At 41.6% G+C, this 23,423-nt stretch overlaps 1 protein-coding gene across 18 annotated transcripts in view; it reads left to right on the top strand.

The window, feature by feature from the left end:
• The window catches only part of LOC118381495 (protocadherin gamma-C5-like), a 121,079-nt gene that overhangs the window by 11,916 nt on the left and 85,740 nt on the right, over window positions 1-23,423 (top strand). For 3 of the 18 annotated variants that reach the window (XM_052457278.1, XM_052457297.1, XM_052457310.1), the window contains exon 1: window positions 11,644-14,184. The exons of 7 other annotated variants lie outside the window; for them this stretch is intronic. In XM_052457278.1, the coding sequence (XP_052313238.1) occupies window positions 11,779-14,184 (2,406 nt within the window). In that variant the 5' untranslated portion in view covers window positions 11,644-11,778. Of the gene's footprint in view, window positions 1-2,122; window positions 4,694-7,603; window positions 10,103-11,643; window positions 14,185-20,194; window positions 22,738-23,423 lie in introns of those variants that run through there. 8 more of the 18 variants (XM_052457275.1, XM_052457287.1, XM_052457307.1 and 5 more) reach the window with 8 other exon arrangements.

Raw genomic sequence — 23,423 nt, forward strand, 5'->3', positions numbered from 1 at the left:
TCGGGATTGACTTCCTTTGCCAAAATATTCATAGAAATTACAGATGTTAATGACAACGCCCCAGTGATATCTCTTACATCCTTGACCAATCCCATCCCAGAGAACCTGTTACCTGGCAGAGAGGTGGGCATCATTAATGTATTGGATAAGGACTCTGGGGGAAATAGACAGGTCCGCTGCTCCATTCAACAAAATGTTCCTTTCAAACTAAACCCCTCAATCAAAAACTATTTTTCTCTGGTAACAACTAGTGAATTAGACCGAGAGATAATATCAGAATATAACATAACTATCACTGCCACTGACGAGGGGTCTCCACCTTTATCCTCCTCGAAGACTATCCATTTATCTGTGTCAGACGTGAATGACAATCCACCAGTGTTTGAAGAACAATCCTACAGTTCCTATGTTACTGAAAATAACAAGCCTGGCTCCTCTGTGTGTTCTGTTACTGCCAGAGACCCAGACTGGAGACAGAACGGCACTGTGGTCTATTCTCTATTGCCCAGTGATGTCAACGGTGTTCCGGTGTCCTCATATTTTTCCATTAACGGAGACACGGGGGTGATCCATGCTGTGAGAACATTTGATTATGAGCAGTTTAGGAGCTTCAAGGTCCACGTTGTAGCCAGAGACAATGGCTCTCCTCCACTCAGCAGTAACGTGTCAGTGAGTGTCTTCATAACAGATGAGAATGATAACTCTCCCCAGATATTATACCCTGCTCCAGCAGGGAACTCCTTGATGACTGAGATGGTCCCCAAAGCTGCTCTGGCGGGGTCCCTGGTTTCCAAGGTGATAGCTGTGGATGCCGACTCTGGACAAAACGCGTGGCTTTCATATCACATCGTGAAATCGGCTGATCCGGGACTTTTCACTGTTGGTCTCCACAGTGGAGAGATCAGGGCCCAGCGGGACATTTCTGAATCTGACGATATGAAGCAAAACCTTGTTATATCAGTGAAAGATAACGGACAGCCCTCTCTCTCTACAACCTGTGATGTATATTTGCTCATATCAGATAACTTGGCTGAAATTCCAGAACTGAAAGACATGGCTTATGAGGATAGTTCCAAACTAACTTCCTATTTGATCATTGGTCTGGTCTCTGTCTCCACCTTTTTCCTGACTTTCATTATTCTCATCCTGACCGTGAGGTTCTGCCGCAGTAGAAAGCCTAGAATGTTGTTTGATGGAGCAGTCGCCATTCCCAGCGCTTATTTCCCTCCCAACTATGCAGAGGTGGATGGAGCTGGAACTCTCCGTAGTTCTTATAACTATGATGCATACCTGACAACGGGCTCACGCACCAGTGACTTCAAGTTTGTCAGATCTTACAATGACAGCACGCTGCCTGCTGATCTTACACTGAAAAGAAGCCCAACAAAGTTATTAGAAAGAAGTATCATCGCACTCAACACTGCAGGGGAGCCTATTGAGGTAAGACCGAACTAAAAGTTATGATATCAGAATTGCTTTCCTAGTGTGTTTAGTGGACTTTTTAATGCCTTTCCACAAGGGATATTCTTTCTATTTCGTTGTTGGTGTGTATACAATTAGGGATACTTTCCCAATCATGGAGTGTGTTTTCATTTCCCTTCCTGTAGTATCCTCATTGCCTACTACATTTTTCTTTAAGAACATTGGCTACTTTTCCACGTTTCAGCACCAGGTTAGTGGACAGCGACGTAACCATCACTTTACCTTAGAGTATAGTGGATATATAATTGCTGGGTTTGATTAGTAATATGGATTATGCATCGTTGGATTTTATGTGGACCGTTGAAATAGCTTATCTATGTGTTGTTGTTACTCGGCAACCATGAATTATCAGACTGTGGCAACAGTATGGAAATATTGAATTTATTTTTCCTATCTTGTAATATATGATTACAAAAGGAGCTAATTGCGCACAACTATTGGTTTTGCTCTCTTCTCTTGCTAAGCTACATGAAACGTTCGTGATACTTTGCACAACACAAGGATTGGGGAAATATTGACCAAGATGATAAATGACGTAGAACTGTTTGTATTGTGACTGCTGTACTCTGTAAGAACTCAGGATGTCGCTGTTTACCATACATAGAATTGCATGCTTTTCTCCACCCACCATTGGATTATTCAAAAGAGTAATAGGCGATATTGCATCACTTTCAACGAAGAGCAGTCGGATAACAATCGTTTTGCTATTCCTTTTGAGAGGCTAATATTGTACACTTACAATACCGTATCAGTTCGACTAGTTTTGAACTCTAATGTTGACAATTGGTTTTGATCATCCAGAATGGGGTACACAGGATCTTCGGTTTTTACCTTTTTGTTCCGCCTGGCTTTTTGTCATTGCCTGATGCGCATCAGCAATGGAGACTTGAGCTATTCTATTCCAGAGGAGATGAAACGCGGATCTGTGATCGGAAATCTAGCTAAGGATCTGGGGCTGGATGCTAAGAGACTTTCAGGTCGTAAAGCTCGTTTGGATATGGATGGCAGTCGTCAACGTTACTGTGACATTAATGTGAATACCGGAGATTTAATTGTGGCTGAAACAATAGACAGGGAGGAGCTGTGTGGACCGAAGGTTACTTGTTCATTAAAATACGAGCTTGTGCTGGAAAAACCTCTTGAATTACATCGCATAACTGTACAAATACAAGATATAAATGACAATTCACCACGGTTTCCCAATGCACGTATTGATCTAGAAATTCAGGAATCTGCTTACAAAGGCGCACGATACCCCTTGGATGAACCTCATGACTCTGACATAGGATTAAATGGTATACAAAGCTATTCACTGGAGAGGAATGCCTATTTTATTTTGGACGTTCAAACGAGCTCAGACGGAGGAAAATATGGCGAGTTAGTGTTAGAAAAAGAGCTGGATCGAGAACAACAACAAGAGGTGACGTTGTTACTTACTGCTGTTGATGGTGGGACTCCGCAGAGATCTGGTACTGTAGTTATACACGTAACTGTGTTGGATGCTAACGATAATAAACCAGTGTTTAGCCAGACAGTGTATAAAGTCCGTTTGCCTGAAAATTCTCCAACAGGGACTGTTGTAGTTGCAGTTAGTGCTAGTGATGAAGACGAAGGAGCAAATGGAGAAGTATCATATGAGTTCAGTCGTATTTCCGATAAAGCAGCTAAACTGTTTTCCATCGACAAAAAGACCGGCGAGATGAAAGTGCAGGGTCCCATAGATTATGAAGAAAATACAGAATACGAAGTGCGTGTCCAGGCTAAAGATGGGTCTGGCTTAGCTGGCAATGCAAAAGTAATGATAGAAATCACTGATTTAAATGACAACGCACCGGTGATATTGATCAAATCCTTTAACAATCCCATCCCCGAGAATGTGTTACTTGGAACAGAGGTGGGGATCATAAATGTACAAGATGAAGATTCAGAGGGAAATAGACAGGTCCGCTGCTCCATTCAACAAAATGTTCCTTTCAAACTAAACCCCTCAATCAAAAACTATTATTCTCTGATAACAACAGGTGAACTAGACCGTGAGATAATATCAGATTATAACATAACTATTACTGCCACTGACGAGGGGTCTCCACCTTTATCCTCCTCAATGACTATTCATTTATCTGTGTCAGACGTGAATGATAATCCACCTGTGTTTGAAGAACAATCCTACAGCGCCTATGTGATTGAAAATAACAAGCCTGGCTCCTCAATATGTTCGGTTACTGCCAGAGACACAGACTGGCGACAGAACGGCACTGTGGTCTATTCGCTATTGCCTAGTGGTGTCAATGGTGTTCCGGTGTCCTCATTTTTATCCATTAACGGAGACACGGGGGTGATCCATGCTGTGAGAACATTTGATTATGAACAGTTTAGGAGCTTCAAAGTTCACGTTGTAGCCAGAGACAATGGTTCTCCTCCACTCAGCAGTAACGTGACTGTGAGTGTCTTCATATCAGATGAGAATGATAACTCTCCCCAGATATTATACCCTGCTCCAGCAGGGAACTCCTTGATGACTGAGATGGTCCCCAAAGCTACTCTGGCGGGGTCACTGGTTTCCAAGGTGATAGCTGTGGATGCCGACTCTGGACAAAACGCGTGGCTTTCATATCTCTTCGTGAAATCGACTGATCCGGGACTTTTCACTATTGGTCTCCACAGCGGAGAGATCAGGGCACAGCGGGACATTGCTGAATCTGACAGTATGGAGCAGAACCTTGTTATATTAGTGAAAGATAACGGACAGCCCTCTCTCTCTACAACCTGTGATGTGTATTTACTCATATCAGATAACTTGGCTGAAGTTCCAGAACTGAAAGACATGGCTTATGAGGATAGTTCCAAACTAACTTCCTATTTGATCATTGGTCTGGTCTCTGTTTCCACCTTTTTCCTGACATTCATTATTCTCATCCTGGCCGTGAGGTTCTGCCGCAGTAGAAAGCCCAGAATGTTGTTTGATGGAGCAGTCGCCATTCCCAGCGCGTATCTCCCTCCCAACTATGCAGAGGTGGATGGAGCTGGAACTCTGCGCAGTTCTTACAATTATGACGCATACCTGACAACGGGCTCACGCACCAGTGACTTCAAGTTTGTCAGATCTTACAATGACAGCACGCTGCCTGCTGATCAGACACTAACAAGATGTCCAGATACATTATTAGAAGGGAGTATCACCACGCTCAACACTGCAGGAGCGGCGAATGAGGTAAGCCTTCACTCATCTGACATACCACGGTTTGTATGTGAGCTGTTTCGTTGTGGGAGAATGGGTTATGCTTGATGAAAATACATGCTGGGCCTTAATGGCTTCTGCCATCCTATAGAAACAGTAGGTCTATACTCGTTTTAGATTATAACATCTTAGTAGGGTACAATGTGGAATTGATCCACTCATTGTTTCGTTTTATTGGTTGAGTTTTAAAGGTGCTCGCTGTTTCTTCTCTTGTCTGTGAGGAGTAATTCACTTCGGGTTTGATTTGATGGAAGCAGTTTGCTCCTTGTTTGTTTGTGCTTTGGTTTCCTATAAATATAACAAGCAATGCAGTTTCGGTTGCTTTTAGTTGAGCATGCCTGTGATGTTTTCTTCACAGATGTTCTAATGGCGTTGACAACAAAGCTTGATGGAGATAGGAAAACATGGTTTAGACTACTTTTGAAAAGGAATCAGGCATTTTATAATACATTCTTTTTAATTGACCTGGGAAGTGTTTTTAATGTCTTTTGAAACGTGAATATAAATTACCGTTTTTCTTGAGGTCGCCTATATTTCAGCACCAGACCAGTGGACACCGAGGTGACTGTTTTAGTTTACTGAAGTCTAACGGTCGAAAACTCAAAGATAGAATGCGAAAGAATTAGCGTTATTTTGATGACTAACGAAACATCCACAGTGAAATCGACAGTTTTCATGATGGTTGATATTTTTTATTATCCAGGAAAAATACATGCTACAACTAGTCTACTAATGGCTTATTGTGTGACTATTTAGGCATATTGTGTACGTTTCTCCTAATAGCGTACCTCATCCATGTATTCTCATGATCATGTCACGATGAGGTTACCACTGATTTGAAGCCTATATCTTTCATGTTTTAGTAAAGTCGTCTGCGTCTGGAGAATATGATACATTCTAAGAAGTACACATGGAAAACAATATTAGCCTACGAGCATGCTGTTTTTCTGATAGACTCATGATGTCGCTTTCCACAAGCTAAGTACAGTTAACTATATACCTCCACCTACTACGGGGGAGTAGGCTCCATACAGCGCGTCGCATTACCATTTCTCACTGAAAAGCGGTTAGACATTGTAATCTTTCTTCCGTTTGGCTATTGATTGTGGACAATTGGCCTTAATTGCTATTAGACATTAAATAGGGTCTACAAAGGCTTTACGTTTTTTGCATTTGCTTTTCGTCTGTCTTTCTGCCTTGTCTTCATATACATCCGCAAAGGAGACGTGAGCTATTCTATACCAGAGCAGGTGAAACGCGGATCTGTAATCGGAAATATAGCCAAGGATCTGAGGTTGGATGTTAAGAGACTTTCGGCTCTAAAATATCCTTTGGAGGAGGATGCAACTTTGAATTCGGGAGAGCTTATTGTCACTGAATTAATAGACAGGTAGCAGCATTGCAGTGGGAGGATTTTATTCATATGAAACTGTTCTGGAGATCCTTTAGAATTGTATCGCAGATCTTTTCAGATTCAAGATGTGATGGACAATTAACCCCAGTTTACAGATGATGTTATTAAACTGGAAATGATGGAGTCGTCGGTCAAAGGTGCTCACTTTCCCATTAATGTAGCCCACGATTCAGATATAGGTCAGAATGCAGTTCAAAGCATTTATTTACAAAGGAATTATTATTTTTGCTGAATGTTCATACTAATCGAGACAGAGGAAAATACGGTGATTTGTTATTAGAGAAAGAATTAGATCGAGACCAACAACATGAGGTGACATTATTACTTACTGCGGTTGACGGTGGGGCTCCACAGAGATCTGGTACTGTAGTTATACACGTTAATGTGTTGTATGCTAACGATAATAACCCAGTATTTAGCCAGGATGTTTACAAGGTAATTTTGCCCGAAAATTCTCAGTTTTATTACTCATTGGAAAGTGGTTGCACTTTTTACTGAGTGGGACATCCTGGTTAAATACAAATGTGTCTTTTTACATCACCATGTAGGTTCAGAATTTCTTTTTCGATAGTAGTATCATTTAGGTAGAAGCTTAAACAGTTTGTCTAAGGCATCCTGATTCATATGTTTAAAAGGCACTGCAACTGTTATTCCTCTTTATGGAAGTCTGGTTGTTGTATTCGCCAGAAAGTAATTCTGACATGCAGTAGGTTAAGCGTATTTTCTTACCCTGTTTTAGAGTCACTGAATGGAGGACAATGTTGAGTTTTTAAATGGAATCCGTTTAAAAATAAGAACTTGATATAGACATATAGATACGTTATTATTCATTTTTGTAATTTCTAATATCACAATAAATATATTGGAGTAGATTGAGATGTAAGCCTATTGCGTTGTCGCGTTCTGAAACATCCCCATTGATAATTCAGAAACTCTTAACATCACCTACGTTTCAGCACCAGGCACGTGGACAGCGACTAAACTTTTATTCTTCACTTTAACATCAGTTTAAATCCTGCCAAACTCAAATGAAGACCGGAACAATAACACATGTTGGTTTGTTGAGTGAGGACACGTTGATAGCTAGTGGAATCCGTGCATTAAATTGTCTTAAAGGAGAAAGTTGCGACTAGTGTTAACTCAATGTTTTTGACCTTATTGACTGTTCTGATTCATGAACAGGAGTTCATACATCACACAAGTATTACTTTAAACATATTTCTTTATAACTATTTATTATTTAACTGGTCATTGGCTACATCATCTTTGTAGGAATATATAATAACAAGATAGAAAACTATTGTGTGCTGTTTTTTTAATGACTCAGGATGTCGCTGTTCACCAGCTAAGAAAAGTTGGGCAGCCAACACTTCTCAACCCGCTAATAGATTACTCAAAGGGCGGGTACACTCTATGGCGCCATTATCACTGAGGAGCAGTCGGACAAAGGACCTAATTTCTTCAGTTGGGTAATTTATCTTAGCCAATATTTGTAGTAGCCTACATTGCATAATTATATTTTTCACCTTGTAATTGGAATATTTTCGTTTTGTACATCGAAAATGGGCTACATTGGATTTACAGTTTCAGCTTTTGTCCTCCTTCTGGCTTTTGTTCTATCCCCGATACGCATCAGCAATGGCGATATGACCTATTCTATTCCAGAGGAGATGAAACGCGGATCTGTGGTCGGAAATATAGCCAAGGATCTTGGGTTGGATATTAAGAGACTGTCGGCTCGAAAAGCTCGTTTAGAAGAGGATGGAACTAAACACTTCTGTGACATTAACCTGAATTCGGGAGATCTTGTTGTCGCTGAAAGAATTGATAGGGAACAGCTTTGCGGTCCGAGGATTTCATGTGGGCTCAAATATGAAATGGTTCTTGAAAGTCCTTTAGAATTGCATCGCATATCTCTTCAGATTCAGGATGTGAACGATAATTCACCACAGTTTGCAGATGGTGTTATCAAATTGGAAATAAGGGAATCAGCTCATAAAGGTGAACGTTTCCCCATTAATGAGGCCCACGATGCAGATATAGGTCAGAATGCAGTTCAAAGCTACTCTTTGCAAAGGAATGACCATTTTGTCTTGAATGTTCATACTAATCGAGATGGTGGTAAATACGGTGAGTTAGTGTTAGAGAAAGAGCTGGACCGAGAACAAGAGCAGGAGGTGACGTTGTTACTTACTGCGGTTGATGGTGGGACTCCACAGAGATCTGGTACTGTAGTTATACACGTCACTGTGTTGGATGCTAACGACAATATTCCAGTATTTAGCCAGGACGTTTATAAGGTCAGTCTACCAGAAAATTATCCGTTGGGTACCGTAGTTGCTACAGTCCGCGCAACTGATGTAGACGAGGGAGCAAATGGCGAGGTAACATATGATCTCGGTCGAATTTCTGATGAGTTGAAGAATTTGTTCCAACTCGATAGTAAAACTGGGGTTATAAATCTGTCTGGACCGATAGATTATGAGGAGCAGCCCATTTATGAGTTGCGTGTCCTCGCCAAAGATGGTGCAGGTTTGGTGTCATACACAAAAGTACTGATAGATATTACTGACGTAAACGATAACGCACCAGTGATATTAATAAAAACCCTGACCAATCCAATTCCCGAGAATGTGTTACCTGGAACAGAGGTGGGCATCATTAACGTACAGGATAAAGACTCTGGGGGGAATAGACAGGTCCGATGCTCCATTCAACAAAATGTTCCATTCAAATTAAATCCCTCAATCAAAAACTATTATTCTCTGGTAACAACGAGTGAACTCGACCGTGAGATAATATCAGATTATAACATAACTATCACTGCCACCGACGAGGGGACTCCGCCTTTATCCTCCTCAAAGACTATTCATTTATCTGTGTCAGACGTGAATGACAATCCACCTGTGTTTGAAGAACAATACTACAACGCCTATGTGACTGAAAATAACAAGCCTGGCTCCTCTATGTGTTCTGTTACTGCCAGAGACCCAGACTGGAGACAGAACGGCACAGTGGTCTATTCTCTATTGCCCAGTGATGTCAACGGTGTTCCGGTGTCCTCATTTTTATCCATTAATGGAGACACGGGGGTGATCCATACTGTAAAAGCATTTGATTATGAGCAGTTTAGGAGCTTCAAGGTCCACGTTGTAGCCAGAGACAATGGTTCTCCTCCACTCAGCAGTAACGTGACAGTGAGTGTCTTCATAACAGATGAGAATGATAACTCTCCCCAGATATTATACCCTGCTCCAGCAGGGAACTCCTTGATGACTGAGATGGTCCCCAAAGCTGCTCTGGCGGGGTCCCTGGTTTCCAAGGTGATAGCTGTGGACGCTGACTCTGGACAGAACGCATGGCTTTCATATCACATCGTGAAATCAACTGATCCGGGACTTTTCACTATTGCTCTCCACAGTGGAGAGATCAGGGCACAGCGGGACATTTCTGAATCTGACCGTATGAAGCAAAACCTTGTTATATTAGTGAAAGATAACGGACAGCCCTCTCTCTCTACAACTTGTGATGTATATTTACTCATATCAGACAACTTGGCTGAGGTTCCAGAACTGAAAGACATGACTTATGAGGATAGTTCCAAACTAACTTCCTATTTGATCATTGGTCTGGTCTCTGTCTCCACCTTTTTCCTGACTTTCATTATTCTCATCCTGGCCGTGAGGTTCTGCCGCAGTAGAAAGCCTAGAATGTTGTTTGATGGAGCAGTCGCCATTCCCAGCGCGTATCTCCCTCCCAACTATGCAGAGGTGGATGGAGCTGGAACTCTGCGCAGTTCTTACAATTATGACGCATACCTGACAACGGGCTCACGCACCAGTGACTTCAAGTTTGTCAGATCTTACAATGACAGCACGCTGCCTGCTGATCAGACACTGAAGAGAAGCCCAACGAAGTTATTAGAAGGAAGTTTCATCACACTCAACACTGCAGGGGAGTCTATTGAGGTAAGATAGAACTAAGAGGTGATACCCCTTTTGTTTGTGTGCGAACGATTCGGATGATATCATAATATCTTTCCTAGTGTGTTAGTGGTCTTTTCCTTAAATTCTTCTTTATCCTCTTGATTATGAAGGGTTATGTAAAGACATCAATATTCACTTTTTAATGCCTTTTCACAAGGGATATTCTGTCAATTTCGTTGTTGGTGTGTATAAAGTTCGGGATGCTAGCCAAATCATGGAGTTTGTTTACATTTTCCTTCCTGTAGTACCCTCATTGCCTTCTACATTTTCTTTAAGTATATTGGCTACGTTTCCACATTTCAGCACGTGGTCAGTGGACAGCGACGTAACCATCGTTTTACGTTAGAGCAGTGGTCACCTGCCTTTTCTGAGTCAAGATCACGTTGTGAATCAAAATGCTGAGATCTACCGCTCTGATTTTTTATTATTTATTTGTTTATTTGTTCGGGACATTTTTTAAAAAATTATATTTCAAAATTTGAAGTAGGCTATATGATCACACCGGTAATATATCCATTGTTGTATTACTTGTGAGGCACAGCTGAGTGAACATATATTTAAATAATTGACTGTTTATTTTACTGGGCTGATGGTGCTTGCATCTGATGGTCAGGCTCAGCGGAGTGAGAGCAGCAGACTAAGGGTCCGTCTCTCAACACTTAAACTTCAACATGAACTCACTCATAAAAACAGCAGTTTTTTTTGCAGTATTCGTTGACAGTCTCTCTCTAGTCATGGTTTTAAACGTTTAGAAATCTCACAGTATTAATTTTGCCGTAGCTTTCGTTTATGCCTGCTATGTTACTGCAGACTCGGTCATTTTAGCAATCTTATTGGCCATCGGAGGCATAATGCACTTGATTTCCTCTCCAGGCCCACCGGAATGACAAAGTTTGTACCTTCAGACACATGAAATGGCAACAGTTTACCAACCCGGAGCGCAGGGCAGATGAATTGGCTGCACCTACCACCAACAGCCCGAGACCAACAAAAAAAAGAGGAATATGGTTGGGTTTTTTATCGAAATGTTTGGCATCGACTAGAAATGCCTTGGAGATCGAAAAGCCTTTTGATAACCACTGCCTTAGAGTATAGTGGATACATAATTGCTGGGTTTGAATAATAATACGGATTAGTCATCGTTTAATTTGATGTGGACCGTTGATTTGGTTTATCTATTTATTTAGTTTTGTTATTCGCTAATACATAATTAGTCAGACAGTGGCAAAAGTATGGAAATATTGAATTTACTTTTCATATCTTCTCATTTATGATTACATAACGAGTTGATTTCTCACAGCTATTGGTTTTCCTCTCTTCTCTTGCTCAGCTGCATGAAACGTTCGAAATACAACTCAGAGGGCGGGATACTGACCAAGATGATAAATGACGTAGAACTGTTTGTATTGTGACTGCTGTACTCTGTAAGAACTCAGGATGTCGCTGTTTACCATACATAGAATTGCATGCTTTTCTCCACCCACCATTGGATTATTCAAAAGCGTAATAGGCGATATTGCATCACTTTCAACGAAGAGCAGTCGGATAACAATCGTTTTGCTATTCCTTTTGAGAGGCTAATATTCTACACTTACAATACCGTATCAGTTCGACTAGTTTTGAACTCTAATGTTGACAATTGGTTTTGATCATCCAGAATGGGGTACACAGGATCTTCGGTTTTTACCTTTTTGTTCCGCCTGGCTTTTTGTCATTGCCTGATGCGCATCAGCAATGGAGACTTGAGCTATTCTATTCCAGAGGAGATGAAACGCGGATCTGTGATCGGAAATCTAGCTAAGGATCTGGGGCTGGATGCTAAGAGACTTTCAGGTCGTAAAGCTCGTTTGGATATGGATGGCAGTCGTCAACGTTACTGTGACATTAATGTGAATACCGGAGATTTAATTGTGGCTGAAACAATAGACAGGGAGGAGCTGTGTGGACCGAAGGTTACTTGTTCTTTAAAATACGAGCTTGTGCTGGAAAAACCTCTTGAATTACATCGCATAACTGTACAAATACAAGATTTAAATGACAATTCACCACGGTTTCCCAATGCACGTATTGATCTAGAAATTCGGGAATCTGCTTACAAAGGCGCACGATACCCCTTGGATGAACCTCATGACTCTGACATAGGATTAAATGGTATACAAAGCTATTCACTGGAGAGGAATGCCTATTTTATTTTGGACGTTCAAACGAGCTCAGACGGAGGAAAATATGGCGAGTTAGTGTTAGAAAAAGAGCTGGATCGAGAACAACAACAAGAGGTGACGTTGTTACTTACTGCTGTTGATGGTGGGACTCCGCAGAGATCTGGTACTGTAGTTATACACGTCACTGTGTTGGATGCTAACGATAATAAACCAGTGTTTAGCCAGACAGTGTATAAAGTCCGTTTGCCTGAAAATTCTCCAACAGGGACTGTTGTAGTTGCAGTTAGTGCTAGTGATGAAGACGAAGGAGCAAATGGAGAAGTATCATATGAGTTCAGTCGTATTTCCGATAAAGCAGCTAAACTGTTTTCCATCGACAAAAAGACCGGCGAGATGAAAGTGCAGGGTCCCATAGATTATGAAGAAAATACAGAATACGAAGTGCGTGTCCAGGCTAAAGATGGGTCTGGCTTAGCTGGCAATGCAAAAGTAATGATAGAAATCACTGATTTAAATGACAACGCACCGGTGATATTGATCAAATCCTTTAACAATCCCATCCCCGAGAATGTGTTACCTGGAACAGAGGTGGGGATCATAAATGTACAAGATGAAGATTCAGAGGGAAATAGACAGGTCCGCTGCTCCATTCAACAAAATGTTCCTTTCAAACTAAACCCCTCAATCAAAAACTATTATTCTCTGATAACAACAGGTGAACTAGACCGTGAGATAATATCAGATTATAACATAACTATTACTGCCACTGACGAGGGGTCTCCACCTTTATCCTCTTCAATGACTATTCATTTATCTGTGTCAGACGTGAATGACAATCTACCTGTGTTTGAAGAACAATCCTACAGCGCCTATGTGACTGAAAATAACAAGCCGGGCTCCTCTATGTGTTCTGTTACTGCCAGAGACCCAGACTGGAGACAGAACGGCACTGTGGTCTATTCTCTATTGCCGAGTGGTGTCAGTGGTGTTCCGGTGTCCTCATTTTTATCCATTAACGGAGACACGGGGGTGATCCATGCTGTGAGAACATTTGATTATGAACAGTTTAGGAGCTTCATGGTCCACGTTGTAGCCAGAGACAATGGTTCTCCTCCACTCAGCAGTAACGTGTCAGTGAATATCTTCATAACAGATGAGAATGATAACTCTCCCCAGATATTATACCCTGCTCCAGCAGGGAACTCGTTGATGACTGAGATGGTCCCCAAAGCTGCTCTGGCGGGGTCCCTGGTTTCCAAGGTGATAGCTGTGGATGCTGACTCTGGACAAAACGCGTGGCTTTCATATCACGTCATGAAATCGACTGATCCGGGACTTTTCACTATTGCTCTCCACAGTGGAGAGATCCGGGCACATCGGGACATTTCTGAATCTGACAGTATGAAGCAGAACCTTGTTATATCAGTGAACGATAACGGACAGCCCTCTCTGTCTACAACCTGTAATGTATATTTACTCATATCAGATAACTTGGCTGAGGTTCCAGAACTGAAAGACATGACTTATGAGGATAGTTCCAAACTAACTTCCTATTTGATCATTGGTCTGGTCTCTGTCTCCACCTTTTTCCTGACTTTCATTATTCTCATCCTGGCCGTGAAGTTCTGCCGCAGTAGAAAGCCCAGAATGTTGTTTGATGGAGCAGTCGCCATTCCCAGCGCGTATCTCCCTCCCAACTATGCAGAGGTGGATGGAGCTGGAACTCTGCACAGTTCTTATAATTATGACGCATACCTGACAACGGGCTCACGCACCAGTGACTTCAAGTTTGTCAGATCTTACAATGACAGCACCCTGCCTGCTGACCAGACACTGAAGAAGAATCTAAATGAACCTTTTGGAGAAAACATTATCACGTTCAACACCGTGGGGGAGTGTGAGGTGAGATTTCATAGGTTGTGAATAACTGAAATGCTTTTAATTCGGTTGTGCCTATTTGAAGCTGGATAACTAACCATGTACAAATATGAATCTGTACAACTAACCATGTGCATCTGTGAAGCTGTACAACTAACCATGTGCATATGTGAAGCTGTACAACTAACCATGTGCATATGTGAAGCTGTACAACTAACCATGTGCATATGTGAAGCTGTACAACTAACCATGTGCATATGTGAAGCTGTACAACTAACCATGTGCATATGTGAAGCTGTACAACTAACCATGTGCATCTGTGAAGCTGTACAACTAACCATGTGCATATGTGAAGCTGTACAACTAACCATGTGCATATGTGAAGCTGTACAACTAACCATGTGCATATGTGAAGCTGTACAACTAACCATGTGCATATGTGAAGCTGTACAACTAACCATGTGCATATGTGAAGCTGTACAACTAACCATGTGCATATATGAAGCTGTACAACTAACCATGTGCATATATGAAGCTGTATAACTAACCATGTGCATATATGAAGCTGTATAACTAACCATGTGCATATATGAAGCTGTATAACTATAACTAATCTATGAACCTGTGTAACTATCGTAGCAACTTACAGGAGCAATTAGGGTTAAGTGACTTGCTCAAGGGCACATCAACAGATTTTTCACCTCGTCGGCTCAGGGATTTGAACCATCAGTAACCATTGGTTACCTGCCCAACACTCATAATCGCTATGCTACCTGCCGCCTATTATTCTTTCTAACTATGGCAGATTTTATGGAAGATGCCAAAACCTTGGAGATAACAATAGATGGTGAACTCAGATATTGGCCTGTGGTTTAGTTTTCCCTAAATCAATCCATATGACAAATCCAGTTCCAGAACCATTAATAGAGCCAGCTGGATAATATTTTGAATATTGAGTAGTCAAAAAAAAAAGACAACGGATAATATTAGCTAGCTAGATAAAGTTAGCAAGATACTACATTACCAAAAGTATGTGGACACATGCTTGTCGATCAACTCATTCCAAAAGCATTAATATGGAGTTGGTCCCCCCTTTGCTGCCATAACAGCCTCCACTCCTCTGGGAAGGCTTTCCACTAGATGTTGGAACATTGCTGCAGGGACTTGCTTCCATTCAGCCACAAGTGCATTAGTGAGGTCGGGCACTGATGTTGGGAGATTCGGTCTGGCTCGCAGTCGCCATTCCAATTCATGGGGTCGGGGTTGAAGTCAGGGCTCTGTGTAGGCCAGTCAAGTTCTTCCACACCGATCTCGACAAATCATTTCTGTATGGACCTCGCTTTGTTCACGGAGACATTGTCATGCTGAAACAGGAAAAGCCCTTCCCCAAACTGTTGCCACAAAGTTGGAAGCACAGAATCGTCTAGAATGTCATTGTATGCTGTAGTCTTAAGATTTCCTATCAGTAGAACTAAGGGACCTAGCCTGATACATGAAAAACAGCACCAGAACATCATTCCTACTCCACCAAACTTTACAGTTGACACTATGTATTGGGGCAGGTAGCGCTCCTGGCATCCGCCAAACTCAGATTTGTCCGTCGGACTGCCAGATAGGGAAGTGTGATTCATCACTCCAGAGAAGGCGTTTCCACAGCTCCGGAGTCCAACGGTGGCAAACTTTACACCACTCCAGCCGACGCTTGGCATTATTGCTGTCCCCAGTCCAGACTTGCTGTCCTCAGTCCACCTGGCCGTGCTGCTGCTCCAGTTACAACTGTTCTGCCTGCGGCTATGGAACCCTGAACTGTTCACCGGACGTGCTACCTGTCCCAGACAGCAGGAGTGGTAGAGATACTCTTAATGATCGGCTATGAAAATCCAACTGACATGTACTCCTGAGGTGCTGACTTGCTGCACCCTCAACAACTACTGTGATTATTATTATTTGACCATGCTGGTCATTTATGAACATTTGAACATCTTGGCCATGTTCTGTTATAATCTCCACCCGGCACAGTCAGAAGAGGACTGGCCACCCCTCATAGCCTGGTTCCTCTCTAGGTTTCTTCCGAGGTTTGGCCTTTTTAGGGAGTTTTCCCTAGCCACCGTGCTTCTACACCTGCATTGCTTGCTGTTTGGGGTTTTAGGCTGGGTTTCTGTACAGCACTTTGAGATACCAGCTGATGTAAGAAGGGCTATATAAATTGATTTGATTTGATTATGCGTGGTGATCTTAGGTTTGTGTACAGCTGCTCGGTCATGGAAACCCATTTCATGAAGCTCCCGACGAACAGTTATTGTGCTGAAGTTGCTTTCAGAGGCAGTTTGGAACTCGGCCGTGAGTGTTGCAACTGAGGACAGACGATTTTTAGCACTTCAGCACTCAGTGGTCCCGTTTTGTGAGCTTGTGTGGCCTACCACTTTGAAGCTGAGCTGTTGTTGCTCCTAGAATTTTCCACTTCACAATAACAGCACTCATACTTGACAAGAGCAACTCTAGCAGGGCAGACATTTTAGGAACTGAGTTGTTGGAAAGGTGGCATCTTACGTTGAAAGTCACTACGCTCTTCAGTGAGGCCAATCTACTGACATTGTTTGTCTGTCAAGATTGCATGGCTGTGTGCTCGATTTTATACACCTGTCAGCAAAGGTGTGGCTGAAATAGCCAAATCCATTCATTTGAAGGGGTGTCCACATACTCATGTATATATACATATATATTGTATATATACAAGTGAATCAAGTGTTTTTATATATAGTATTGCTAGCTAGCTAAATAAGGTTAGCATGCTAGCTAGCTACCCTATTTGTTGATGTTTCTCAACTCCACGTGGAACTTCCCACAACCAATTCATGAATATGTATAAGTAGCCTTCGTCATTCTTAAGAGGTGGAACCTAATCGTGTATTTCCTCTCTAGGACAGGAAATTCTGTAGAAATAGTGGTGGCAACTTCTTTTTGGGGGTGTTCTTTAAACATGATTTTCTACAAACTACACAGAGTCTTTCTCCCCCATTTGTGTAATTTACAGGAAGGAGACCTCATATGTTCAGTGTAGAGAAGTCACTTGCTTGACATTTTATAGGCTAGTAGATTTTGCTTTCACTGGTTACGAACGTTTATTTGGTTGAATAGCGCTGTAATTTACCACACCTTTACATCGGGAATACGTTTTATTAACTGAAAATGGAAAACAAAGAATTCTCTGCCTCGATGTTATGCCTTAGTTTTTTTTATTTTCCTACTGAAAAAAGCTACAGAAATGGTTTTTTTTTCTCCCCTTCATATTTCAACACAATCAATGAATGTTTTATGGCAGAATATAATTGTCTCTTGTGGAATTTACTTAACTCGGTGGAACTGGATGTGAATCAGATTATTTAATGTAGAAATCATCTGACCAAATTTAGTTTGGTCAAAGAGTTTTTAAAAAAAAAATTTGGGGGGGGGCTCATTAGCATAATACCCAGCATGCCTTGCAACCGTACATTTGGACATTTACATTTTGATCACTTAGCAAGCACAAGAACAGCTTCATTCAGCGACTTCAACTAAGGTAGAGAATTATTGAGAAATTCGTTGTAGTCTGTTGGTTCAGTTCTATGTGTCAAACCCTGCTGGCTTAAAGCCGATGTATAGTCAATCCACAGTCTGCAGTGACCATACAGCATATACCACAATGTGGCCTCCACAAAAGTCAGAGAATTCATACTTCTTCAAATCAAATCAAATGTTATTAAGTCGGAGGTTTACATACACTTAGGTTGGAGTCATTAAAACTCCTTTTTCAACCACTCCACAAATTTCTTGTTTACAAACTATAGTTTTGGCTACTTTGCGCATAACACAAGTAATATTTCTAACAGGTGTTTACACGCAGATTATTTCACGTATAATTCACTATATCACAATTCCAGTGGGTCAGAAGTTTACATACAGTAAGTTGACTGAGTCTTTAAAGAGATTGGGAAATTCCAGAAAATTATGTCATTGTCATTGCTTCTGATAGGCTAATTGACATAATTTGAGTCAATTGGAGGTGTCCCTGTGGCTGTATTTCAAGGCCTACCTTCAAACTCAGTGCCTCTTTGCTTGACATCATAGGAGAATGAAAGGAAATCAGCCTCCACAAGTCTGGTTCACCCTTGGGAGCAACTTCCAAAAGCCTGAAGGTACAACGTTCATTTTTACAAACAATAGTACGCAAGTAAAAACACCACGGGACCATGCAGCCATCATACCGCTCAGGAAGGAGACGCGTTCTGTCTCCTAGAGATGTGCAAATCAATCCCAGAACAACAGCAAAGGACCTTATGAAGATGCTGGAGGAAACAGGCACAAAAATATCTATATTCACAGTAAAACGAGTCCTATATCGACATAACCTGAAAGGCCACTCAGCAAGGAAGAAGCCACTGCTCCAAAACGGTCATAGAAAAGCCAGACTATGGTTTGCAACTGCACATGGGGACAAAGATTGTGGATTTTGGAGAAACGTCCTCTGAAACAAAAATATAACTATTTTGCCATAATGACCATCGTTATGTTGGGAGGAAAAAGCGGGAGGTTTGCAAGACGAAGAACACCATCCCAACCATGAAGCACGGGGGAGGCAGCATCATGTTGAGTGGGTGCTTTTCTGCAGGAGCGACTGGTGCACTTCACAAAATAGATGGCATCATGACGGAGGAAAATTATGTGGATATATTGAAGCAACATCTCAAGACATCAGTCAGGAAGTTAAAGCTTGGTCGCAAATGGATCTTCCAAATGGACAATGACCCCAACATACTTCCAACATTGTGGCAAAATGGCTTAAGGACAGCAAAATCAAGGTATTGGAGTGGCCATCACAAAGCCCTGACCTCAATCCTATAGAAAATGTGTGGGCAGAACTGAAAAGGTGTGTGCAAGCAAGAAGGCCTACAAAACTGACTCAGTTACACCAGCTCTGTCAGGAGGAATGGGCCAAAATTCACCCAACTTATTGTGGGAAGCTTGTGGAAGGCTACCCAAAACGTTTGACCCAAGTTAAACAATTTAAAGGCAATGCCACCAAAATATCTATATTTGGCTAATTTAGTGTATGTAAACTTCTGTCCCATTGGGAATGTGATGAAATAAATAAATGCTGAAATAAATCATTGTCTCTACAATAATTCTGTTATTATTTCACATTCTTAAAATAAAGTGGTGATCCTAACTGACCTAAGGGGAATTTCAACTAGGATTGAATTGTGAAAAACTGAGTTAAAATGTATTTGGGTAAGGTTTATGTAAACTTTCGACTTCAACTTTTTTGTTTTGATTTGAACCTGTATCGTTTGTTCTTCTTGACACAACATCGTATATACTGATTGTTTTAGTATTGGCATTAATCCTACAGCTGATATAGTGAAAGACTCATATTTTGGAGTAACAAGCACTGATTTGTGGGATTTGAAGTTGGGCTGTGAGTAAAATGAGGGATAGTGATAAGGTGTTGCATTGTGTGTGTACGCATTTCGTGTGTGTGCATTTTGTCTGAGAAGTGAATCAAGTGTTTTAATATAATAATATATGCCATTTAGCTGACGCTTTTATCCAAAGCGACTTACAGTCATGTGTGCATACATTCTACGTATGGGTGGTCCCGGGAATCGAACCCACTACCCTGGCGTTACAAGCGCCATGCTCTACCAACTGAGCCACAGAAGGACCACTAGATAAGTTTAGATAAGTTATTTGGGTTTTTATTTATTTTTTAGTTTGAGAATCAACTATCGGCAGCTGATGTGAGAGTATGCTTATTTCCGAGATATTTCCCGTATGTATTTACATCGTTGTTTATGCCTACTAAAACAAAACAAAAAAAATCCTGAATTTGGAAACACTCAGTATAGTGTTATTCTCTGTTTTTTATAGGCCTACTTGAGATTGCAGTTATGGAAAAGTACTCCACGTGTCGCTATTCACCAGCTAAAGCAATTAGATATATTTCCCAACCCATTCCCTCTGCATAAGCAAAGGGAGAGACTAATTTTATAACAGTGCAGGTTAGCGAAAGATCACATCCCTTGGACGAACGTAAGACAGACCTGTTGACTGAGTTGCTTTTATCGTTTCACTCTTTCAAATAGTTTGTACTTGACCCCAGCATAATATTGGAATAATCTTTGTTTTTTGAAAATGGAATATAAGGGATTCTCGTTCTCTGCCTCGAATTTCTTCCTGGCTTTGTTTCTTTTCCTGCTGCGCACCAGCTATGGAGACGTGACCTATTCTTTTCCGGAAGAGTTGAAACGCGGATCTGTGATCGGGAATATAGCCAAGGATCTGGTCCTGGATCCAAAAGGACTGTACGTTCGTAAAGCTCGCCTCGAAATGGATGGTAGCGACACACTGTATTGTGACATTAACCTGAGCACTGGCGACCTGATTGTTGCTGAGAGAATGGACAGGGAGCAGCTCTGTGGCAGAAGGGTTTCGTGTGTATTAAAATATGAAATGGTGCTCGAGAATCCTTTAGAATTACACCGCGTCGTTCTTCAGATACAAGATATTAATGACAATTCACCACAATTCGCGAACGATCGCATTACGTTTGAGATCAGAGAATCGGCTGATAAAGGCGCCCGATTTGTGGTTAATCAGGCTCATGATGCAGATATAGGACTGAACGCTGTTCAAAGCTACACACTACAAAGGAACAGCCATTTTGGGTTGTCTGTTCATACCAATCCTGGTGGGGTAAAATATGGCGAGTTAGTATTAGAGAAAGAACTGGATCGAGAAAAAGAGCAGGATGTGACATTGTTACTTACTGCTGTTGACGGTGGGACTCCACAGAGATCTGGTACTGTAGTTATACACGTCACCGTGTTAGATGCTAATGACAACATTCCAGTGTTTAGCCAGAACCTTTTTAAGGTCAGTTTGCCCGAAAATTCTCCCTTTGGCACTGTAATAGTTACTGTAACCGCCACAGATGCTGACGAGGGACAAAATGGGGACGTGATGTATGAATTCGGCCCCATCTCTAATGAATTGAATTACTTGTTTTCTCTTGACCCCAAAACTGGAGACATCAGAATAGCAGGACAGGTGGATTTCGAAAAAGAGTCGATATATGAATTGATTATTCAAGCCAAAGACGGCTCAGGTTTGACATCGTTTGCCAACGTGGTCATAGAAATTACAGATATGAATGACAATGCACCAGTAATATATATCAAATCACTTAGCAATCCCATCCCTGAGAATGTTTTCCTTGGTACAGAGGTGGGCATCATCAATGTACAGGATAAAGACTCGGAGGGAAATAGACAGGTCCGCGTCTCCATTCAACAAAATGTTCCTTTCAAACTGAACCCTTCAATCAAAAACTACTATTCTCTGGTAACAACTAGTGAACTAGACCGAGAGATAATATCAGATTATAGCATAACTATCACTGCCACCGACGAGGGGTCTCCACCTTTATCCTCATCAAAGATCATTAATTTATCTGTATCAGACGTGAATGACAACCCACCTGTGTTTGAAGAACAATCCTACAGCGCCTACATGACTGAAAATAACAAACCTGGTTCCTCTATGTGTTCTGTTACTGCCAGAGACCCAGACTGGAGACAGAACGGCACAGTGGTCTATTCTCTATTGCACAGCAAGGTCAAAGACTTTCTGGTGTCTTCATATTTTTCCATTAACGGAGACACGGGGGTGATCCATGCAGTGAGAGCATTTGATTATGAGCAGTTTAGGAGCTTCAAAGTCCACGTTGTAGCCAGAGACAATGGTTCTCCTCCACTTAGCAGTAACGTGACAGTGAATGTCTTCATAACAGATGAGAATGATAACTCTCCCCAGATATTATACCCTGCTCCAGCAGGGAACTCATTGATGACTGAGATGGTCCCCAAAGCTGCTCTGGCGGGGTCCCTGGTTTCCAAGGTGATAGCTGTGGATGCTGACTCTGGACAGAATGCTTGGCTTTCCTATCAGATGATCAAATCGACTGATCCAGGACTTTTCACGATTGGTCTCCACAGTGGAGAGATCACCGCACAGCGGGACATTTCTGAATCTGACAGTATGAAGCAGAACCTTGTTATATCAGTGAAAGATAACGGACAGCCCTCTCTCTCTACAACCTGTGATGTATATTTACTCATATCAGATAACGTGGCTGAAGTTCCAGAACTGAAAGACATGACTTATGAGGATAGTTCCAAACTAACTTCCTATTTGATCATTGGTCTGGTCTCTGTTTCCACCTTTTTCCTGACTTTCATTATTCTCATCCTGGCCGTGAGGTTCTGCCGCAGTAGAAAGCCTAGAACGTTGTTTGATGGAGCAGTCGCCATTCCCAGCGCGTATCTCCCTCCCAACTATGCAGAGGTGGATGGAGCTGGAACTCTGCGCAGTTCTTATAATTATGACGCATACCTGACAACGGGCTCACGCACCAGTGACTTCAAGTTTGTCAGATCTTACAATGACAGCACGCTGCCTGCTGACCAGACACTGAGGAAGAACCTAAATGAACCTTTTGGAGAAAACATTATCACGTTCAACACCGTGGGGGAGTGTGAGGTGAGATTGCATAGCTTGTGAAAAACTGAAATGCTTTTGATCCAATTGTGCATATAAGAAGCTGTATAACTAACCATGTGCATATGTCTCATGTATCTGTACAACTAACCATGTGGATATATCTCATGAAGCTGTTTAACTATCGGTTTCCTGTTGATCGTATTGTGCTCTTTTCATAGTTTAAGTGTTTCTTCATGTAGCCTATTCATACTACTTACAAGGCTTTATCGTTATTCTCAGCTTTAGGCTAATCTTATTACACACGTGTTTACTATTTGTTCTTAAAAACGGCTTCTCACTCATTTCATTCAGTGCCATTTTGTCACTAGTATTCTGAGAATATGTTATTATCAACCATCATCCGATTTCAATGTGACCCAGCAGCCTACAACACACGTAGGCCAATTTCAGAACCATGGACAGCACCCCTTTCGGCATTCAGTCTGTCTCCACACGACAAACTAAAATTGCAACAAGTGGAGGGCGTGAGATATATTTGATAAAATTAGTTAGTTTTGAGTGTATATATATTTTTCCAGCAATGACATTTGGAAATACATTGTGGACTTTATATTTTGAAGGTTGCGGTTACTTTACGTTGTTTATCAGGCTAAACAGTATTTCATTCGATGAAATGTTGTTGACTCAGTTGGACTCAGCTGGGACGGCAAGAGGTTCGTTGAAAA

This window comes from Oncorhynchus keta, chromosome 11, assembly GCF_023373465.1.
Source record: "Oncorhynchus keta strain PuntledgeMale-10-30-2019 chromosome 11, Oket_V2, whole genome shotgun sequence".
Taxonomy (NCBI): Eukaryota; Metazoa; Chordata; class Actinopteri; order Salmoniformes; family Salmonidae; genus Oncorhynchus; species Oncorhynchus keta.